This window comes from Danio aesculapii, chromosome 6, assembly GCF_903798145.1.
Source record: "Danio aesculapii chromosome 6, fDanAes4.1, whole genome shotgun sequence".
Taxonomy (NCBI): Eukaryota; Metazoa; Chordata; class Actinopteri; order Cypriniformes; family Danionidae; genus Danio; species Danio aesculapii.
Window position 1 is genome coordinate 49,958,102 of NC_079440.1, and position 18,746 is coordinate 49,976,847.

General features: G+C 35.6%; 1 protein-coding gene across 3 annotated transcripts in view; it reads right to left on the bottom strand.

The window, feature by feature from the left end:
* Positions 1-18,746, bottom strand: part of LOC130231055 (membrane-associated guanylate kinase, WW and PDZ domain-containing protein 3) — a 242,811-nt gene that overhangs the window by 15,792 nt on the left and 208,273 nt on the right. For all 3 annotated transcript variants that reach the window (XM_056460441.1, XM_056460440.1, XM_056460442.1), the window contains exons 10-13: positions 16,163-16,777; positions 9,403-9,434; positions 5,520-5,679; positions 3,924-4,018 (exon numbers count right to left, since the gene is read on the bottom strand). In XM_056460441.1, the coding sequence (XP_056316416.1) occupies positions 3,924-4,018; positions 5,520-5,679; positions 9,403-9,434; positions 16,163-16,777 (902 nt within the window). The remainder of the gene's footprint in view (positions 1-3,923; positions 4,019-5,519; positions 5,680-9,402; positions 9,435-16,162; positions 16,778-18,746) is intronic.

Here is an 18,746-nt window from a genome sequence, read left to right on the forward strand (position 1 = left end):
GACCTTCTATGTGAAGCTGCTTTGACACAATCTACATTGTATAAGCGCTATACAAATAAAGGTGAATTGAATTGAATTGAAATTACTGTTAAAAACATACTGTTTACAGAAATCTGCACCTATTTCAGCATGATAACCAGTGCCTTAATTGACCAAAACCATCTTTCGGAACATTTTATTGCAAGAGTAATTATTTTTTTTATTTGGGCTCAAGTCTCATTCATTAACACGAAGGGCTTTATGACTTGTGCTGCAGCCAACCCCAGGGGGCGATCTAACAGCCGGGACCTTCACTCAAAAGCAGGCATATAGCACACTTGAGTTGAACGTATTTCAATATTTGAATTAAAAATGAAATCACATTTCCCAGCAGACACATATCGTCATATGACGTTAATATTAGGTTAGATTTAGATCACCAGCATCTAAGGACAATGTTATATTGTCATCCAATAAGGACGTGAAATTACTAATATTTGGTTGATTTTAGGTTGTGTTGAAAATCAACCAAAATCCAACATTGAGTCAACACCTTAAACCAAAGTCATATTAACGTCATATATTGACATTTATTTATCAGGCATGGCAACCAAAATTTAACATCTGATAGACGTCATATTTGGTAAATTCCACACAATGTCAAGCTGTAACATCATTAGACGTTGATATTTTATCATTTGTAGGTTGCGTTGGAAAGTAACCAAAATGAATGTCTGTTCAATGTTGGAAATTGATGTCTGCCTGACGTTGGGTTCTGACGTCAACCCGATATTCATTTCCAAACAAAATGCAATGTCCCACGACATTAAGGCACAATGTCAATCTGACATCATGCTGACGTCTTGTGCCTGCTGGGATTGTACGATGATGAACACAAACCGTTATTCCATGAAACGGCGAAGGAAATTAGCGTCAAATGCTGACTATGTTAATGATGTAATCGATCTATATACTGTAACATGTGAAACACGAACATGAAAAGGAAGATTCAAAAAGTATTGTCTTGTTCAGGTTAAGGCAAATGATTAGATTACTGATGTCCATGTAAACGTAGTCACTGTGAAACCTTATTGATTTAAGGTTTACTTAAAACGTTTGTGGAAACTAACTGATGTTTTTAACTTAGAAGAACATTATTTTATTTTGTACTACAACAACATGTTTGTGGCATAGCGTGCAGTACGTTAAAGGATAAGTTCACCCCCCCCCCCCCCCCCCCAAAAAAAAGGAATGTCTGCTATTAATTATTAAATCTAATGTTTTACTAATGCTCTGAGACCTTCATTCATCTTCAGATCACGAATTAAGATATTTCAAATTAAGATAGGGTCAAATTAAGAAATTCAGGAGCTCTCTGGTTCTCCATTGAAAGCAAGGAGATGTTTTATGTCCAGAAACGAAACCCAAATATTGTCAAAACATTTTATATGACTTCAGTGGATCCACTGTAATCATACGAGGCTCCTAAAACATTTTTGTGTACCCAAAAAGTCCCCTGTAAATAGCCTATATCTTCTCCTATACATCAGGTTAGGGTGTGCGTTTACTATGGATAATTCAACATATTGCCTGTAGAAAATGCACAGCCTGACTTGATGTGAAAGACATTGGCAAACATTAGTTTTACAGTTTTTGGTGCACAAATTTGTTCTTGGAGCTTCGTATGATTATACTTGAACCACTGAAGTCTCATGAAATGTTCTGACAATTTTTTAGTTTCTGATTTTAAAGGTCTGAGGGGGTCATTGCGGTTTATGTAGAGCCAGAAAGCTCTCAGATTTCATCTGAAATATCTTCACTTGTGTTCTGAAGATGAACGAAGGTCTCTGAAGATTGGAACTACATCAGGACAAGTCATTAATAACATAAGTTTCATTTTTGGGTGACCTAATCTTTTAACACTCACAGCTCCCACAGGTTTTTGTGCCACCCTACTCCTCACAGTTAATTACAATTTCTTAGGAACATTGAATAAATTGATTTGCACAATTTGTTAGCACAATTTGTTTTCAGCTCAGCCAAACCACAGGCTCGACTCTTCACTACACTGGTAATCCGACAAATTTCAACATAACAGAAGCCACTTTAAATTCCAATATGGCAGATTATTGCAAATTCATTTAACTCTCATTGTTAATCTTGTGCAATAACACAGAATAACTCTTACTTTCAACATTTACTTTCCTTATGTACAGTTGAAGTCAGAATTATTAGCCCCCCTTTGACTTTTTTTTTCTTTTTCAAATATTGCCCAGTTTTCATATTAAAAAAATTAAAACAGTTTTAAATTTTTTATGAACCATTTTAAGGTTAAAATTATTAGCCCCTTAAAGCAATAATAATAATAATAATAATAATAATAAATGTCACTTTAAGCTGTATAGAAGTGTCTTGAAAAATATCTAGTAAAATATTATTTACTGTCATCATGGCAAAGATAAAATAAATCAGTTATTAGAAATGAGTTATTAAAATTATTATGTTTAGAAATGTGTTGAAAAAAATCTTCTCTCCGTAAACAAAAATTGGGGGAAAAAATAAACAGGGGGGCTAATAATTTTGACTTCAACTGTATGCTTGTGCAAATCAAGATAAGAACTGGAAATGTTCACATAAACAAAAAGTTTTACCATAATTGAATTAGTTTCACTGTTTGGTATTATATCATATATTATCCACTCAAGTTGCAGTCTTTTGACTGTAGCATTTCTACTGTTGCTGCATGCGATGAAAACACATTCATAGAATTCTTTGGATCAAAGAGTCCAAGTTTGCAGTATAATTTCTCCCTCCTTCCTGCAAAACATTTTCTCCATCTGGATGTGTTAAACTCACAGTAAGGCGTGTTCCTGTCACATTCCATGCATGCTCACTTTAATAAATTAATAGAAAGCAGGTTAACACTTTGAGAAAAGTGTCTTTTACTATACTTGTGTCATCAGCATAGGAGGAAATCATCTGCAATGATCAATTACATATATACATATTTATTAGGGCTGTGCGATTAATTGAAATCATTTTGAAATCGCGATTTGTACATACGCAATTTCTGAATCGCCAAACAGTATGCTATTTAAACCAATCATAATGCAGCACGCCTAACCAGAGCTTGAGAACAGACGGAGCTTAATGACAAGTAGGCTGCATAAACAGGGATGATGAGTTCAGCACAGGAGAACTTGGTGCCAAAAAACAGTCAACATCTGTGGTGAGGGATTACTTTGGATACAGGAAGGCTGATGTATCGCAGAATTTGTAATTTGTAAGACCTGTCAGTCACATATTGCGTTTAAAAGCGTGTGGAACGTGTAAGGAGTGTCACTTCTCTCAGCATTCAATGTGCTTTGTGTTTGCGCTCCTTTGTCATTGTTCGGTGACCATTAACCATTTTCTCTGAGGATGACAAACTAACAAAACATTGCTGCAGTTCTGATACAAATTTTTTTCATCAACTGGGTGAGCATGGAAATTTCTTTTGCCCATATCGCACAGCCCTAATATATATGTACATATATAATGATCAGATACATATATGTGTGTGTGTGTATATATATATATATATATATATATATATATATATATATATATATATATATATATATATATATATATATATATATATATATACACACATATACACAGTTGAATTAAAAGCAGTTTTAAATTTTTTTAAATCTATTTTAAGGTTAAAATTATTAGCCTCTTTAAGCTATATTTTATTTCGATAGTCTATATAGATATATATAAATGGCAAATCTTTATTTTAAATTATTTGTTTCAGTTGTTTTCAATGAAAGTTCCTCAACCCATAATTTGAAAAGCAGTATTCATATGTAGGAAAAGGTGAATAAATAATATAAATAGAGTTTATGAATGGAAATAATCAGAAAAGCAGTTACTGTATGGAAGTATAAGAGACTCACTGGTTGTTCTGCACCTTCTCCTCCAAGCACACGAAAACCAAAGCCTGTCTCCTGATCTCTCTTGATGAACACATCCAGCTCTTTATATTGAGGTACTGGATAATAAAAAGCAGATTTACAGTAAATACCTGAATAGGATAAACCACATTCTTTAGTTTGTCACAAATACAGTCATTCATCAGTCATGCAAATACTTATATTGTGCCTCTGCATTCAGATTATAAATTAGTATTTTTTTTTATATATATATACCACATGTTTTTTTCCCCTCTTATTATGCTCAAAAGCTAAGAAGCTGCTCTTTTCAATGCCTTAATAATGGTTGTTGACTCAGATTCTAAAGCTCCAAAAATAGCATAGAACATTCCAGGCAAGCTATTAATCTTAATGCACCTTATTAATCTTAATTCTTATAAATTATCATACACTTAAACCTGGTGCATTATATGCAAGAGCAAGACATTTGCCTACATATCTCTGATTTGCCTGGTGAAGCTGCTCAGTGTATCGGCCTTTAACAATGACATTTCTATTAAACTGAACAGAATTAAGCTAAACTGAACTTCAACTGTCACATACAGTGTGCGTAAAACTGAATTGAATCAGTTTTAATTTACCTACAACTTCACCAACATTGTACCACTCTCCTGCCTCAGCGCTTTTCCTTTTTGTTTTTAAATTTATGTTTTTTTTACTGTATTATGACTATAATTATGACTATATTGCTTTTTTTCTCTAAATGCTTAATAGAAAAACTAAAGAAAACAAAAAATGAAGATCATAAGAATATATATGGCAAAATTGTCATTTTATTCCACTTTTGTTTAATTATCAATTTTTATTGCTATTAATAATAATAATAATAATAATAATAATAATAATAATAATAATAATTATTATTATTATTATATATTTATTATTATTATTATTATTATTATTATTATTATTATTATTATTATTATATTTTTTATTATTATTATTATTATTATTATATATTTTATTATTATTATTATTATTATTATTATTATTATTATTATTATTATTATTATATATTTTTTATTTCTTATTTTATATTAACAGAATTGTATATTGTTGGTTGTTTTTACTTTGGTTTAAAACATTAAACCACAGAGCTTCTATTTAACTTTAAACTATTTAAGCTTCTCTTCTGTTGACAACAGGCTTTTGAAGCCAATATGTTGCAATTACACTAAACCAAACAATATCATATTCCCATTGTTATAAGCAATAAAAATACAGTTACTGTCCAAGCATTAGGATTAGAGGTTTCATATACCACATTACCAATATTTCTATTTTTTCATTTTTAATTTTCAAATTTACTCTTTCTTGTTCTCTGAACATAATAAATTTTATAAAACTTTAATTTAAAAAATGCATGATAAAAATGCAAATCTTAATTTTAAAATTATTTAAAAATTATTTTTACATTGAAATAGCCATACATGTTTTTTTTTTTAAATCTAACATGCTATACAGCATTCAGCTAAATGTTTCGACTACATCAGAACCATATCATTGTGCTGTACCATAAAAGAGTTTTCTCCCTGAGGGCTGAGCTCAGCACAGACTCACCTATGCTCTCCGGCAGGGCTTTGGGTTTACTATAGTGAAGGGAAGCGTCTTGTTTGGGAGAGCTACACGGCAGTGTGTTTGAATGATAGGTCAAAGCCTGGGGAGCCATCATATCATGGCAGCGGTCCAGAGTCTCAGTGCTGGCACTCATCCCTGCTCGCTGTTGAAAAACAAGAGCAGAACTTGTGTTTTGAGGTGTTTCTTCAGAATTTAATCAAGCAAGTGTATTCAGATACAGTGAATAGGCCTATACAAACAGGCACAGCATTAATGTTGGATCATGACTTCATGGTCTGGTTAACAGGAAAAGAAATAACACAGCTATTCATATGCAAAAACTGCTTCCATGTTAAGAGTGGCACCGAAAAGAAGCGTTAATGGACTCTTTCAGGAAGCTAAAGTTCAACATGTCTATTTAGCTGATGTTTTTGTTACATTGCCAGCACTTTTTTGTTGTCTGGTATAATAATAAAGAAACTTTGCTGCCATTGAATGTTATTACACAGCATCTGAAAATAATCTCCAACTAGGTTACAGCGCTATGTAATATCATTGCTCCTGCTGCAGCCATGGTACTGCAACAAAATTCCTTAATTATTATTAAGCCAGAATGAGAGTATAGTCCCTACCCATATCGACCTAGAAAATACCAACTTTTCATTTTCTATCAGTCATAGTAATGATGTAATTGCAGAAAAGTCAAGCTTTAAACAGGAAAATTGTTGAAGCTATTTTTTTATATTTTTGATCGAGATGCTAATGGTCTAATACAATTCAATTATTTATGCTAAGCTAAGCTAAAAAGTGCTCCAGCCAGACCGGGAGATCAGCTGAATGGATTCGAAAATGTTCAAACTCAAATGTTTAACTCCAGGGGAGATGTTAAATGAGTCTACTTTTCATTGATCAGTTAATTGCTAATGTGCCCTGGAGATTATTAATTAATTTCTATGGTGTTCTACATGGTTTCTGTGTTGAGGCGAATTTTGCTACATTATTTTATAGTACTGTAAAGTAATGTAAAGTGTTTTTATATAGTGCATTTATTGTGTATGGCCATACACCCAAAGCGCTTCACAATCATTCGAAGGGGTCTCTCCACACCACCACCAGTGTGCAGCATCCAGTTGGATGATGCGACGGCAGCCACAGGACAACAGCGCCAGTGCGCTCATCACACACCATTTATTGGAGACAGTGATACAGCCAATTTGGGTGAGGATGATTGGGAGGCTATGATGGGTAAGCGCTGATGGAGGGAATTTGGCCAGGACATCGGGGTTATACCCCTACTCTTTGCAAGTGCCATTTCTAACTAACACTACTTCAACCCGCAACCTAGTTTTCCCATGTGATCTCCCATCTAGGTACTGACAAGGCTCAGCCCTGCTTAGCTTCTATGATTAACCGCTCTCTGGCTGCAGGGTGATATTGCTGTGGCTTATTGGTTTTATAGGTGGTTTCTAAGAGGTTGACTGGGTTGATAACTGGCTTGTAATGTTTGGGTTTGGTGCTATTATGGTTAATAATGTGTTTGGTGGCGTTTCTGCATGCATGTTAAGTTGCCTGTTAAAATTGCTAGGGGGTTCTAGGATTTGGTATAATTGGTGTGTTAATTCTAAGTAGGGTGACCATACGTGCTATTTTTATGGGACACATCCTGGCCAGGATTTCTATATTTTGCTGTGTTTCATATTTACATTTACATTTAGTCATGTTTGTACACTCTAAAAATTGATTAGTTACTGTACTTTCAAAAATTGAGCAACTCATCTTAAAAAGCAACAAGTTGATTTTACTAAAAAAGTCAGTAAACGCATTGACTTAACTTTTATAATTATGCATATAGTTTGTTTACTTAGTAATTATAAGGCAACAAGTTTGCTTTGTTTTTTAAAGGGCAGCTATTTTACCCCTTTTTCAAGATTTAAGGTAAGTCTTTTGTGTCTCCAGAATGTGTCTGTAAAGTTTCAGCTCAAAATACCCAAAATGCTCAAAGTACCCATCAGATTATTTAATATAGCTTTCAGAACATTAGAATTTTCTGCTCTGAACACAATGTAGCTGTTTTTGTGACCTGTGCCTTTAATGCTTGTTCTCCCCGCCCACCAGTGCCTCAATCTCCGCCTCGGCTGCGTCAGATAAACAGCACAGTGACAGACATGAAGGAGGCAGATCTCATGTAATGTTTGTGAGAAATACTACAGTAAGAACTTTCCCAATGAGTATTTGATGGATTTGTGTGGAGTTAATTCTAGCCTTTCTGCAAAGATAAATCACACACAATGTTGTTATCACACACACGTTTAACTTTTTCCACAGCAAATGTAACAGGATACACGTTAATATCCACTGCTGTATGGATATCAGTTATGTTAACGTACAAAATAAACCTGATTTAGCATCCACAAACTGGGATTGAAGCATCTTCTTTTATAATTGTACTGACATGCAGCTGTGGTGACAAAGTAAAGACGGTAAAATCGCTGTAATTCATTACAAACATGCACTGTTTTAAAAACGTTTTAAACTTGTAAAACTCATTCTTGATCACATTTGATGATGATTGATGATCACAGAGAGCTGAACAGATCTTTTAATCCCAGTTGCTTTGCGCACATCCTGTCTTGTTGATATGATTATACTTTGAAGACATGTTAAAACGCAGCTGTCAATCAATTCAGTGAGTGGGGAAACGACACTCCTACGCCACGTTGCGGTGGGCCTCAAAATGGGAGGGTTTTGGATCCAATTTTAACATCAGGAAATTTAAAAAGGAGACTTATTGTTTCTATCACTCCAATATGACTGTGGACACACTTTACCTACACAAAGTCCTGCCCAAACAGCTCCCAAAAGATTTTTTACAGTGTACTTCCTGAAGGTAATAATTGAAAAGTAGTTTGCCTAATAACTTGCAGCCATTTATGCATATTCAACTAGTTGTGTTACATGAGAAGGTGGCATATACAAAAAAGTTACAAATACGAATACATATTAGATGCATTTGTTCATTCAAGTAAAGCCGCACAGACCAATCTTTGTATGACATCAAAGCGTATGACATCAAAGCACCATGAGAGTGAAAGTATGAGAAGCTATTTGTTTTCAATACCTCCTACAGAAGCGGTCAGTCTTTAAAGTGCAAACAGTCAAAGGATGGATATTTTAGGCAATTTAAAAATCCTGGACATGTCATGTAAAAAAATAGCATGTACCTGTATGGTCACCCTATTCCTATGGTGGTTTAATTATTTTCATGTTGAAATGGTTAGTCGTTACAGCATTACTAGACTGTTTAAATGTTGTTATATGTGGTCTATAGGGTTTTCTGAATGGTTTCAAATGTGATTATAAAGTGTTATATGGGGTTGCTGTAGTGGTTGAAGTGTTGCTCAATGGTTTCTAGGTGGTTTCCAGAGGTTATTCCACGGTAAACCACATTTTTACAGTGTTCCGATTGGTTTCTAGAGAGTTACTATCAATAAAACATTGCTAGGCTCATATCAAGGCTGTGCTAGATGCTTGCTGGGTTATTTCTATGGTTGTTTGGGTGGTAAACAGTTTGTTTAAAGGTTAGATTTACTTACATGCTCCCATGATATTTTGATCTGTAGTAAAAGTCTTTTTTCCTGTTTTATAACCCTCAAGTCAAAATCACTCATCCGATTTCTTCAAAAAGTACAAGCGGCATGATTTATTAATGTCTGTGGTACAAATGGTGTGGGACGTGTTCATACTTTGAGGAAGGGTTTTGTTCGCTTTCCGAACCACAAGTATGAGGAATAATTAAGAAGTTTCATCAGCACAAAAATGAAATATTCAGCCACCTCCTCAGTTCAACAAGGTCATTATCACCCGTGAAATCTATTATCATACTCACCGGTCTTAAACTCTTCACAGGCGATGTCTGACCTAGAAATAGAAAAAAAGGGGCAAATGAGAGATTTAAGTAGCTCTGAAGGGGGGGGGGGGGGGGGGGTGAGGGAACAGGCAATCATCAACATACAAATGAATGAAAACAGGAAGTCATCAGTGAGAGAAAGTTTTAAGTCTTATTATAATGACAGCATTTCATGGTTGTTGCCTCTCAAACATGAAAAAGGCATGAGGATGCATTGTTTCAGTGCTACATTATTAATTGCCATCCATCTAAACTTAAAAAGCTACTCAAAGAGGAAGCGTCGTTCAAGTGCTTCAAAGTGGGGCGTTTCCTGAGCCAGTTCAGAGCGGAGTTAATCATCACATGTGCGTCATTTTGGAGTCATTATAGATGGATAGAATAAATGTTTATAAGAGAAAATGATGATGGATATCACGTTTGTAAAGTTGAAGTCAAATTATTTGCCCTCATGTGATTTTCTGTTTCAAATATTTCCCAAATGATGTTTAAAGGGTCACGAAACACCAAAACACATTTTTGAGATGTTGACAGTCATATACGAGTCCCACGCTGCTAAAAACACTATTAGGACACATATATTTCACAAAAAAGTGAAAATTGGTTGTTTTTGCGTTATTTCGAGCAAATTTGTTCTTCCAGTTTAAAAATAAATTTTAAAGCTACATCACGGCCATGAGATCCTTGTGTAAATTCCAGCATGGAGACTGCTGTCTGTATGTCTTTGAGTTTTTAGCAATAATTCATGAGAAAGACTTGGCTCGAACCAATCAGCGCGCTCTATTTTGTATGAGGTGCAACTTCATTAATATGCATGATAGCTTTGAAGACTCCTTCTACCTGTTGCAGTGTTCAGAGAGATGCCACGTTGTGTTGCCAACTGTAATTAAAACAAGTGGAAGAAGAATTGTTTGGAGACATGGGTCGTCAGTGTTGCGTTTGAAAAATGTGCCGCAATGAAGGTTTTATTTTCATTTCCCCGCTATAATAGCGCAGCTGGACTCACGTGTGGATTACAGTGGTCTGCTAACATGGGACAAAAATACACTTGAAAGGAACATTTTTTACCCGAGAGCTTATCGCATCAGGAAATGGCGAAATCTGGATTTGCCGCTCGTCTTCTTTTAATAAAAGACATGGTTCCAGTTCGCATTGATTGTCCTGTATCTACAGATTTGGTAAGTGTGCGATCAATGTTCTTTGTTTATGTTTATTCAGATGGCAAAGTTATTTAGTATTGTCAGCAGTACTCTTTCAGTTTTTAAAGACATACCTTAGTCATTTATTTACTTTAGTTTACAGTACGTTAATACCACTAGAATATTATGGACTGAAAGATCTGCTGTAAATGCTGCTCTCCAAATGTAAATATGCAAATACATTAATAAAACTTTTACCGTCTTGTAGGATTTTCGCCGCATTTTGGGACAGGATAGGTTTTTTTTGCGTTTTTTTTTTTCTTTCATACGGCATGCGGTATCAAACATTCCATTAAAACAGCACTCTTCCAGCAGTTCCTCACATCCAATATCTCGTTTGTCAAAGGAGGCATACATGAAATGTTCCTGAGCGAAAGTGAAAGTGCCAAACTGCAGTTAAAGTCGACAAATTAAGAATGAAACACCCGAAATTACATGAAACTTCAGAGGAAGAATGGACAGCGCAGTGTCGAATTATGTGCAATAACATGTAACACAGGATCAGGAAAGGAACATTCAAAAAACAACTCATGTAAACAATTTAATCATATTTTTGTCTTACTCAGATTAAATAATTCTATTACTGATGCCCATGTAAACAGTCACTGTCTATCTCCCCTGCGTCTGTGTTTGTGTTGCCTCTGTGAAAATCATCAGCACATGCTCATACTGAAACTCCCCTTTTCATGCAAACCCTTCCCTCTTTCGCCACTCAACACTCTCACCTAAACAAAGCTGGACTCACCTACTTTCCTGACTTTTTTCAAACTCGAGGTGTGAAAACACCCTGTTGAGAGAGGGGTTCATGGCCCCTTAACAGACCAAGGAAATGTTCACAGTATTTACTTTAATATTTCTTCTTCAGGGGAAAGTCTTATTTGTTTTATTTTGGCTAGAATAAAAGCAGTTTTATTTTTATTTTTTTAAACATGTTAAGGTCAAAATTAGCCCTCTTAAGAATTTTTTTGATTGTCTACAGAGCTGTATACAGCGATTTGTATCTTGAATACAGTATCTTGAAAAATATCTAGTAAAATATTATGTACTGTCATCATGGCAAAGCTAATAATAATAATAATAATAATAATACATTTTATTTATAATGCACTTTTCTAAGATCCAAAGTACTACAACAACAGAGAAATTAAACATGCAATATAATACAATACTTAAAAAAGTTCTAAAATTTAAACAGAATAATCAAGAATGTTAAAATGCAGTCTTAAAAAGATGAGTTTTTAGCATCTTCTTAAAACTAGCTAGTGTGAAAGCATTCCTTACAGAATAAGAGAGCATTTCATGATGAAAGATGAAAGAAAGCATTTATTAGAAATAACTTATATAAAAGTATTATGTTTAGAAATGTGTTGAAAAAAATCTTCTCTCGGTTAAACATAAAATTGGGGGAAAAAAATAAAAGAATTGAAATATAAGAGGAGGGCTAATAATTCTGACTTCAACTGTAGTCTCCTAGGAGAAAGACATCACAAATAGAAGAAGTCATGCATAAAATAATGACGCCATTACAATTTCATCTGCCAATACAGAACCAAGGACTTTTTATTCATTCCTTTTGTTTTCATTCATCTCTCTCTCTCTGTTGATAGGTGTGATTTACATTGAACTTAATGGCTAAACAATGAATGACGAAACTCGCTCAGCATTTGAGGATTAATAAAACTGATTAAAGCATATTCTTGCTTTCCTTGGCTCTTACATTTCTTCCTCCCTCTCTACCGGGGCAGACAATAAATCCTCACAGAACTCCTCTCAGTCACATCCTGAAATTCCCCTATGATTTAGACTCATTTCCCAAATTCCCAGCCAGACACACAGAGAAGGTGCAAAAAAAAAAACACACAAAGGGCCTTTTCTGCCAACTGTGTCAGAAGCAATGGTCCATCATTCTTACATAAGCTTCTCCTGAGGGACAGACCTCGAGTGTGATCAGCAGAGTGCAGGAGAATAGAACAGGAGCCACTAAAATTATGAAGTGGGGAATGGAATGAGACTTGATGAAGAATAAAGATCATCAAAAAAGAGTGAGAGAAAGAGTATCTGTGCAAATCCCTGCTAAATAAACAGGATACTGGAGCTGCTCACCAACTTATGATATGTATGTTTGCTGGTGCACTTATAGGGCTATATAGTTAAGGCATAATTTAGCCCCAAAATGACAATTTTAACAGTCATTGTGTAAAATGTCCTGAGTACACTGCAATAGACTAATATTCTTACTCTTATACATATATCAAAACATTTGTTTTATATTTTAGATGTGGAACATGACTTTTACATGACTTTTAAGTTTAAACAAACTCTATTGTTGTATAAATGACAAAATTCATGCACAAACTGGAAAAAATACATTGCATGAATGCAATGTTTTTTTGGATAAAATGCACAGATATAAATGTGCTTGATATGTTTTGGGTCTTCGTGGAGTAAGAGAGATGCATTAGTAAGTTCCTAGTCAGCCTACAGAAATTCAAAATTAAAATTACATCATCATTTACTCTCCCTCCACTTGTACACCTATATGAGATTGTCTGCTGTTGAACAAAAAAAATTTAAGGTTTTGAAAAATGTTGGTCTTTTTTACACTATGGATGTTAATGAATAATAATTTTCAACATTCTTCAAAATATCTTTTTTTGTTTCAATTTGAGATGATCTTGTTCTCCTTCAATAAATCCAAATAGTTGAACACTTTATTCCTGCTTATTTCAAACTAAAGACTTCATCCAATTTTCATCGCACCCTCATAGTGGCTGTCAGGCTTTCTTGTAAAATCCCTGCTGGAAGTTCTTATATAAACACTTTTACTTTGACTGGCATGTTAATGTAAATGTAACCAAATTAAAGAGTCAAACTTTTTACGTCTTAAAAAAACAACTTTTCTCATTCCATTTTTCTCACTACAGTTAGTAAAGGTTATTGCACAGTGAAGCTGAAAATTTCGTCTGTAATTTTCGCACAGTAAAAAATAAATTCAACATCACGTTGTGTGAATCATTTTGGCAGACTGCCAACGAAACTTTCGTCCGTCATAAAGAAAATCGAACCGGGTTCGAGTGAAAAGTGATTTGAGAGGTGCTTTGACAATTCAGAGCCACCGTACAAGTGAAAAGCTAAACACAGAATGCCATCATTTGAGCTACAGATAACTTTATGACAAGCAAAGTGCACAAAATTTGGTGGACCATTGAGAACCCCTATATGCTGGTTTCAGTGACTGGTGCACCTCTGCCCTGCTGCTGTTTGGTGTGTGTGTGTTTGTCCATATATTTGACATAGGGCCCATAGACATAATAGAAAGCATGGTCTGTTTTCGGTCCATTGCTTCAGCACCTCAACGTGGCCCCTATCTATTATAATGTCTATAAGACAGCCAGTCTCTGTTCAAAATTTGTTAACCTATGTGAATGGGTGAAGTATCACAAGCAATGTATCAAAACGCCACTGATTTCCTGAAATAAACTTTGCATTTTGGCATAATCATAGCGCTGCTCTTTCATAATGAGCTGAACTCTCCTTCCTCTCTATGTAGGCTATTATTAAATGAACACAATACATAGCTTATTGCTCTTTCTGTTTCTACTTTGGAGAAGAGAGGAGAACAAAGTATCTCTGCTTGAACTGAATCCGAAATGTTTTGCGTTTGTTCATAATCGATTAATTAATACTCAGTGTGCAAGGTTTGTTTACGTGATGAATTTTTCGCATATGAAAACGCGTACGAAAATTTCAGACTTCAGTGTGCAAAGACCTTAAGAATTGTTCATTTTTCATTTTGTAGTAAAATTACACATATTATATATATATATATATATATATATATATATATATATATATATATATATATATATATATATATATATATATATATATATATATATATATATATATATATATATATATATATATATATATAACCATTTTGTTACATTTATAAATTAAAATTCCAGATACATGAAGAGACACTGGCTTGATTTTGATATGTTAAGCATAAAAACACTTTAGCTCTATATGCCCATAATCTCCTGAGATCAATATTACATCCACTTTTTGTGAAATAAACCGAATGTAATAAACCGACATGGCTAGTATGGACGTATTTAAATATTGGGAAATTCTATATACGTACAATGTTTGAAAATATAAATACAGAATCGACCAGTTCACTTCATTTAGATCATGTAGAGTAAACACTATGTTTGGATTCATCATTCAAAAGTATTTCATTCTGAATTAAACAAAAAGAGTCCATGTAAATCTATAGCCTTGGTAACCTGAATGAAATCCATTCAAAAAATGCAAAGGAATACTTTTCTGATTTTAGCACATTTTTGTTGTCTCTGTTTGTGTTTTTAGTGTCACACTGTATAGTTTAAACCACGGGACTATGAACATGTAAGTGGTTATATCTACATACACTTATTGGCCACTTTATGAGGTACACCTTACTAGTACCAGGTTGGACCCTCTTCTGCCTTCGGAACTGCCTTAATCCTTCATGGCATAGATTCAACAAGGTACTGGAAATATTCCTCAGAGATTTTGGTCCATATTGACATGATAGCATCACGCAGTTGCTGCAAATTTGTCGGCTACATTACAGCATTACACCACCACCCCCAGCCTGAGCCGTTGATACAAGGCAGGATGGATCCATGCTTTCATGTTGTTGACGCCAAATTCTGACCCTACCATCCCAATGTCACGGCAGAAATCAAGACCCATCAGACCAGGCAACGTTTTTCCAATCTGTTATTGTCTAATTTTGGTGAGCCTGTGCGAACTGCAGCCTCAGTTTTCTGTTCTTAGCTGACAGGAGTGACACCCAATGTGATCTTCTGCTGCTGTAGCCCATCCGCCTCAATGTTGGACGTGTTGTGCATTCAGAGATGCTCTTCTGCATACCTCAGTTGTAACGAGTGGTTATTTGATTTGCTGTTGCCTTTCTATCAGTTCCAACCAGTCTGGCCATTCTCCTTTGACCTCTGGCATTAACAAGGCATTTAGATCCACAGTACTGCCGCTCACTGGATATTTTTTCTTTTTAGCACCATTCTTTATAAACCCTAGAGATGGTTGTGCATGAAAATCTCAGTAGATCAGCAGTTTCTGAAATACTCAGATCAGCCCGTCTGGCACCAATAACCATGCCACATTCAAAGTCACTTAAATCACCTTTCTTCCCCATGCTGATGCTCGGTTTGAACTGCAGCAGATCGTCTAGACCATGTCTACATGCCTAAATGCATTGAGTTGCTGCCATGTGATTGGCTGATTAGAAATTTGCGTTAATGAGCAGTTTGACAGGTGTACCTAATAAAGTGGCCAGTGAGTGTATATCCCATGATCCTGTTGATTGAAATGCACATCTTAATGCTAATAAATGTCAATTGCATTCTTAGAACTCCTGCAAGAGCCACCTTAGCATGAAATAATGTAAACTTCTGATGATTTCTGCTCAGCTAGAGCGTGTTTATACCCTAAAGCATCAGCAGGATTATCCATATATCCTCCTGTCCTCTTACCTCCTCTTAACACCAGCAGATTGACCTCGCTGCCCACCGGGAGATCCTTCAGTATATCCACCACCTGTGCGTGGCTCAGCGTCTGCACGTTCTGCCTGTTAATCTCCTTTATCACATCTCCCTTCAGCAGGCCTCTACACCACTGCTCGTCCAGGATCATTTTCACCTTCTGCCCCAGTGGACAGTCGGCAATAGCGAAGCCGAATCCTCCAGGTCCCTTCACGATTGGCACGCTCACCAGCTCCGGCTGTAGCATCCCGGTTTCTGGTCGGTCGTTGGCAGCGCTGCTCGCAGGAAGAGCAGCGACCACTGGGCGCCCGCTGGCATCTGTGGTGACGTAGTGGAGCTCCTGGGAAGAGCCGTGGAGGGCGTCCCCTTTGACTAGCAGTGGCTGGCCGTTGATGAGGGGCACGGCTGTGACGATCTCTCCTGTGGGAGGTGGAGGTGGAGGTGGAAGGTCCTCGTTGTCTGCATCCACATCAGGAGGGAGTGAGTATCCACGGCAGAGCACCATGTCCACGTACTGGTTAATTGGAATGCACTGGAACATGTGGACTACATCTGCATGAGTCTTTCCCAAGACAAGAGTGCCGTTGATTTCCACAATAACATCACCTGAAATGAGAAGAGAGAACATCTGGCTGTGAGAAAGGAACTGAAGAATAGCATCATTACAAAGGGGGCAGCACGGTGACTCAGTGGTTGGCACTGTTGCCTCACAGTAAAAAGGTTGCTGGTTCGAGTCCCAGCTGGTCCAGTTGGCATTTCTATGTGGAGTTTGCATGTTCTCCCTCTGGTTAATCTGGTTTCCACCACAGTCCAAAGAAATTCGCCATACTGGATAAGTGTATGCGTGTGAATGAGTGTGTATGGGTGTTTCTCTGTTCTGGGTTGCGGCTGGAAGGGCATCGGCTGCATAAAAAATAAATGCCAGAACAGTTGGCAGTTCATTGTGCTGTGGCGACTCATGATAACTTAGGGACTAAGTTGAAGGAAAATTAATGAATGAATCATGAGTGGAGAAACGTCTGACAAAATCCATTTGTGATTCATCAGCATTTTCACAAAATGTTAAATCCTGTCATTGCTTATGTGGTCTTGAACTTTTATTATTTCTCTTTGAACATTTGAGGTGTTTTCATGCAGAGTATAGTATAGATATGCAACAAAAACATAGTAAAACCAATATGACTTACAGTATGTGCACACATTATAAGTGTTTTGAATCGGTCAAGTTCATGAAATGATCCAATTTAAGTCTTTTTTATTGCCATGGCTTATTATTTTCTGGTGTTTCTATTTCTATTGTTCTAATTTTTTTCCTCAAATGAGAATTAAGACTATAAGAGCAAAGAGCTATAAGACTTTTAAAATCAGATTTAATTGAAATAAAATGTAAGCATTACCATAGGAGTTAAATGGGAGACTAACTGTTATTTAGCGTGACTATCATCATCATCATCATCCTCATCATCATTTTCCTTTGACTTAGTCTATTTTTTAGTCAGGGGTCGCCACAGCAGAATGAACCGCCAACTTATCCAGCATATAATTTATGCAGCGGATGCCCTTCCAGCTATAATGGAGCACAGGGAAACACCCATACACTCTCACAATCATACACGTATACTACAGCCAATTTACTTTACCCAATTCACCTATAGCTTATGTGTTTGGACTGTGGAGGAAATCGGAGCACCCAGAGGAAACCCACGCAAACACGGGGAGAACATGCAAACTCCACACAGAAATGCCAACTGGTCCAGCCGAGACTCGAACCAGTGACCTTCTTGCTGTGAGGTGACAGTGCTAACCGCTGAGCCACCATGTCTCCCTATTTCGCGCAAAACATAAACAGTAAAAAAAGTATAAAATGACAATAAAAAAACTGAAATAAATATATAATATAAAAAAAGCTCATTCAGAATGTTAATAAGAATTTTGATAATACATAAAAAATACTAAATTTACACTAAAAATAAATTTGTATGATTCCATTTGTTTTAAATACAACAATATGTGGCGCTTAAAGTCAAAACTACAGTTGAATTAGAATATGCAAGAGGTAATTCAATTGGGATCAAATACAAAGAGAACAAAACAACAAAAACATGAAAAAGCTAAAAAAAAACAAAAAAACAATACAGTTAGGTACTGGCAGGCGCATGTGTTTGCATGTATGTGTGTGTTTGTATGTGTGTGTGCATGTACACACATGCACTAAATGAACTAAATGAACATGTCAGAGTACAAACATAAGAGAAAGAGAAAAAAAAACATAATAAAAGCAGTTTTTAATTTTTTAAACACCATTTAAAGGACAAAATATTAGCCCTCTTTAAGCTATATATATTTTTTGATAGTCTACAGAACAAACCATCATTATGCAATAACTTGCCTAATTATCCTAACCTGCCTAGTTAACCTAATTAACCTAGTTAAGCCTTTAAATGTCACTTTAAGCTGTATAGAAATGTCTTGAAAAATATATAGTCAAATATTATGTACTGTCATCATGGCAAAGATAAAATAAATCAGTGATTAGAAATGAGTTATTAAAACTATTATGTTTAGAAATGTGTTG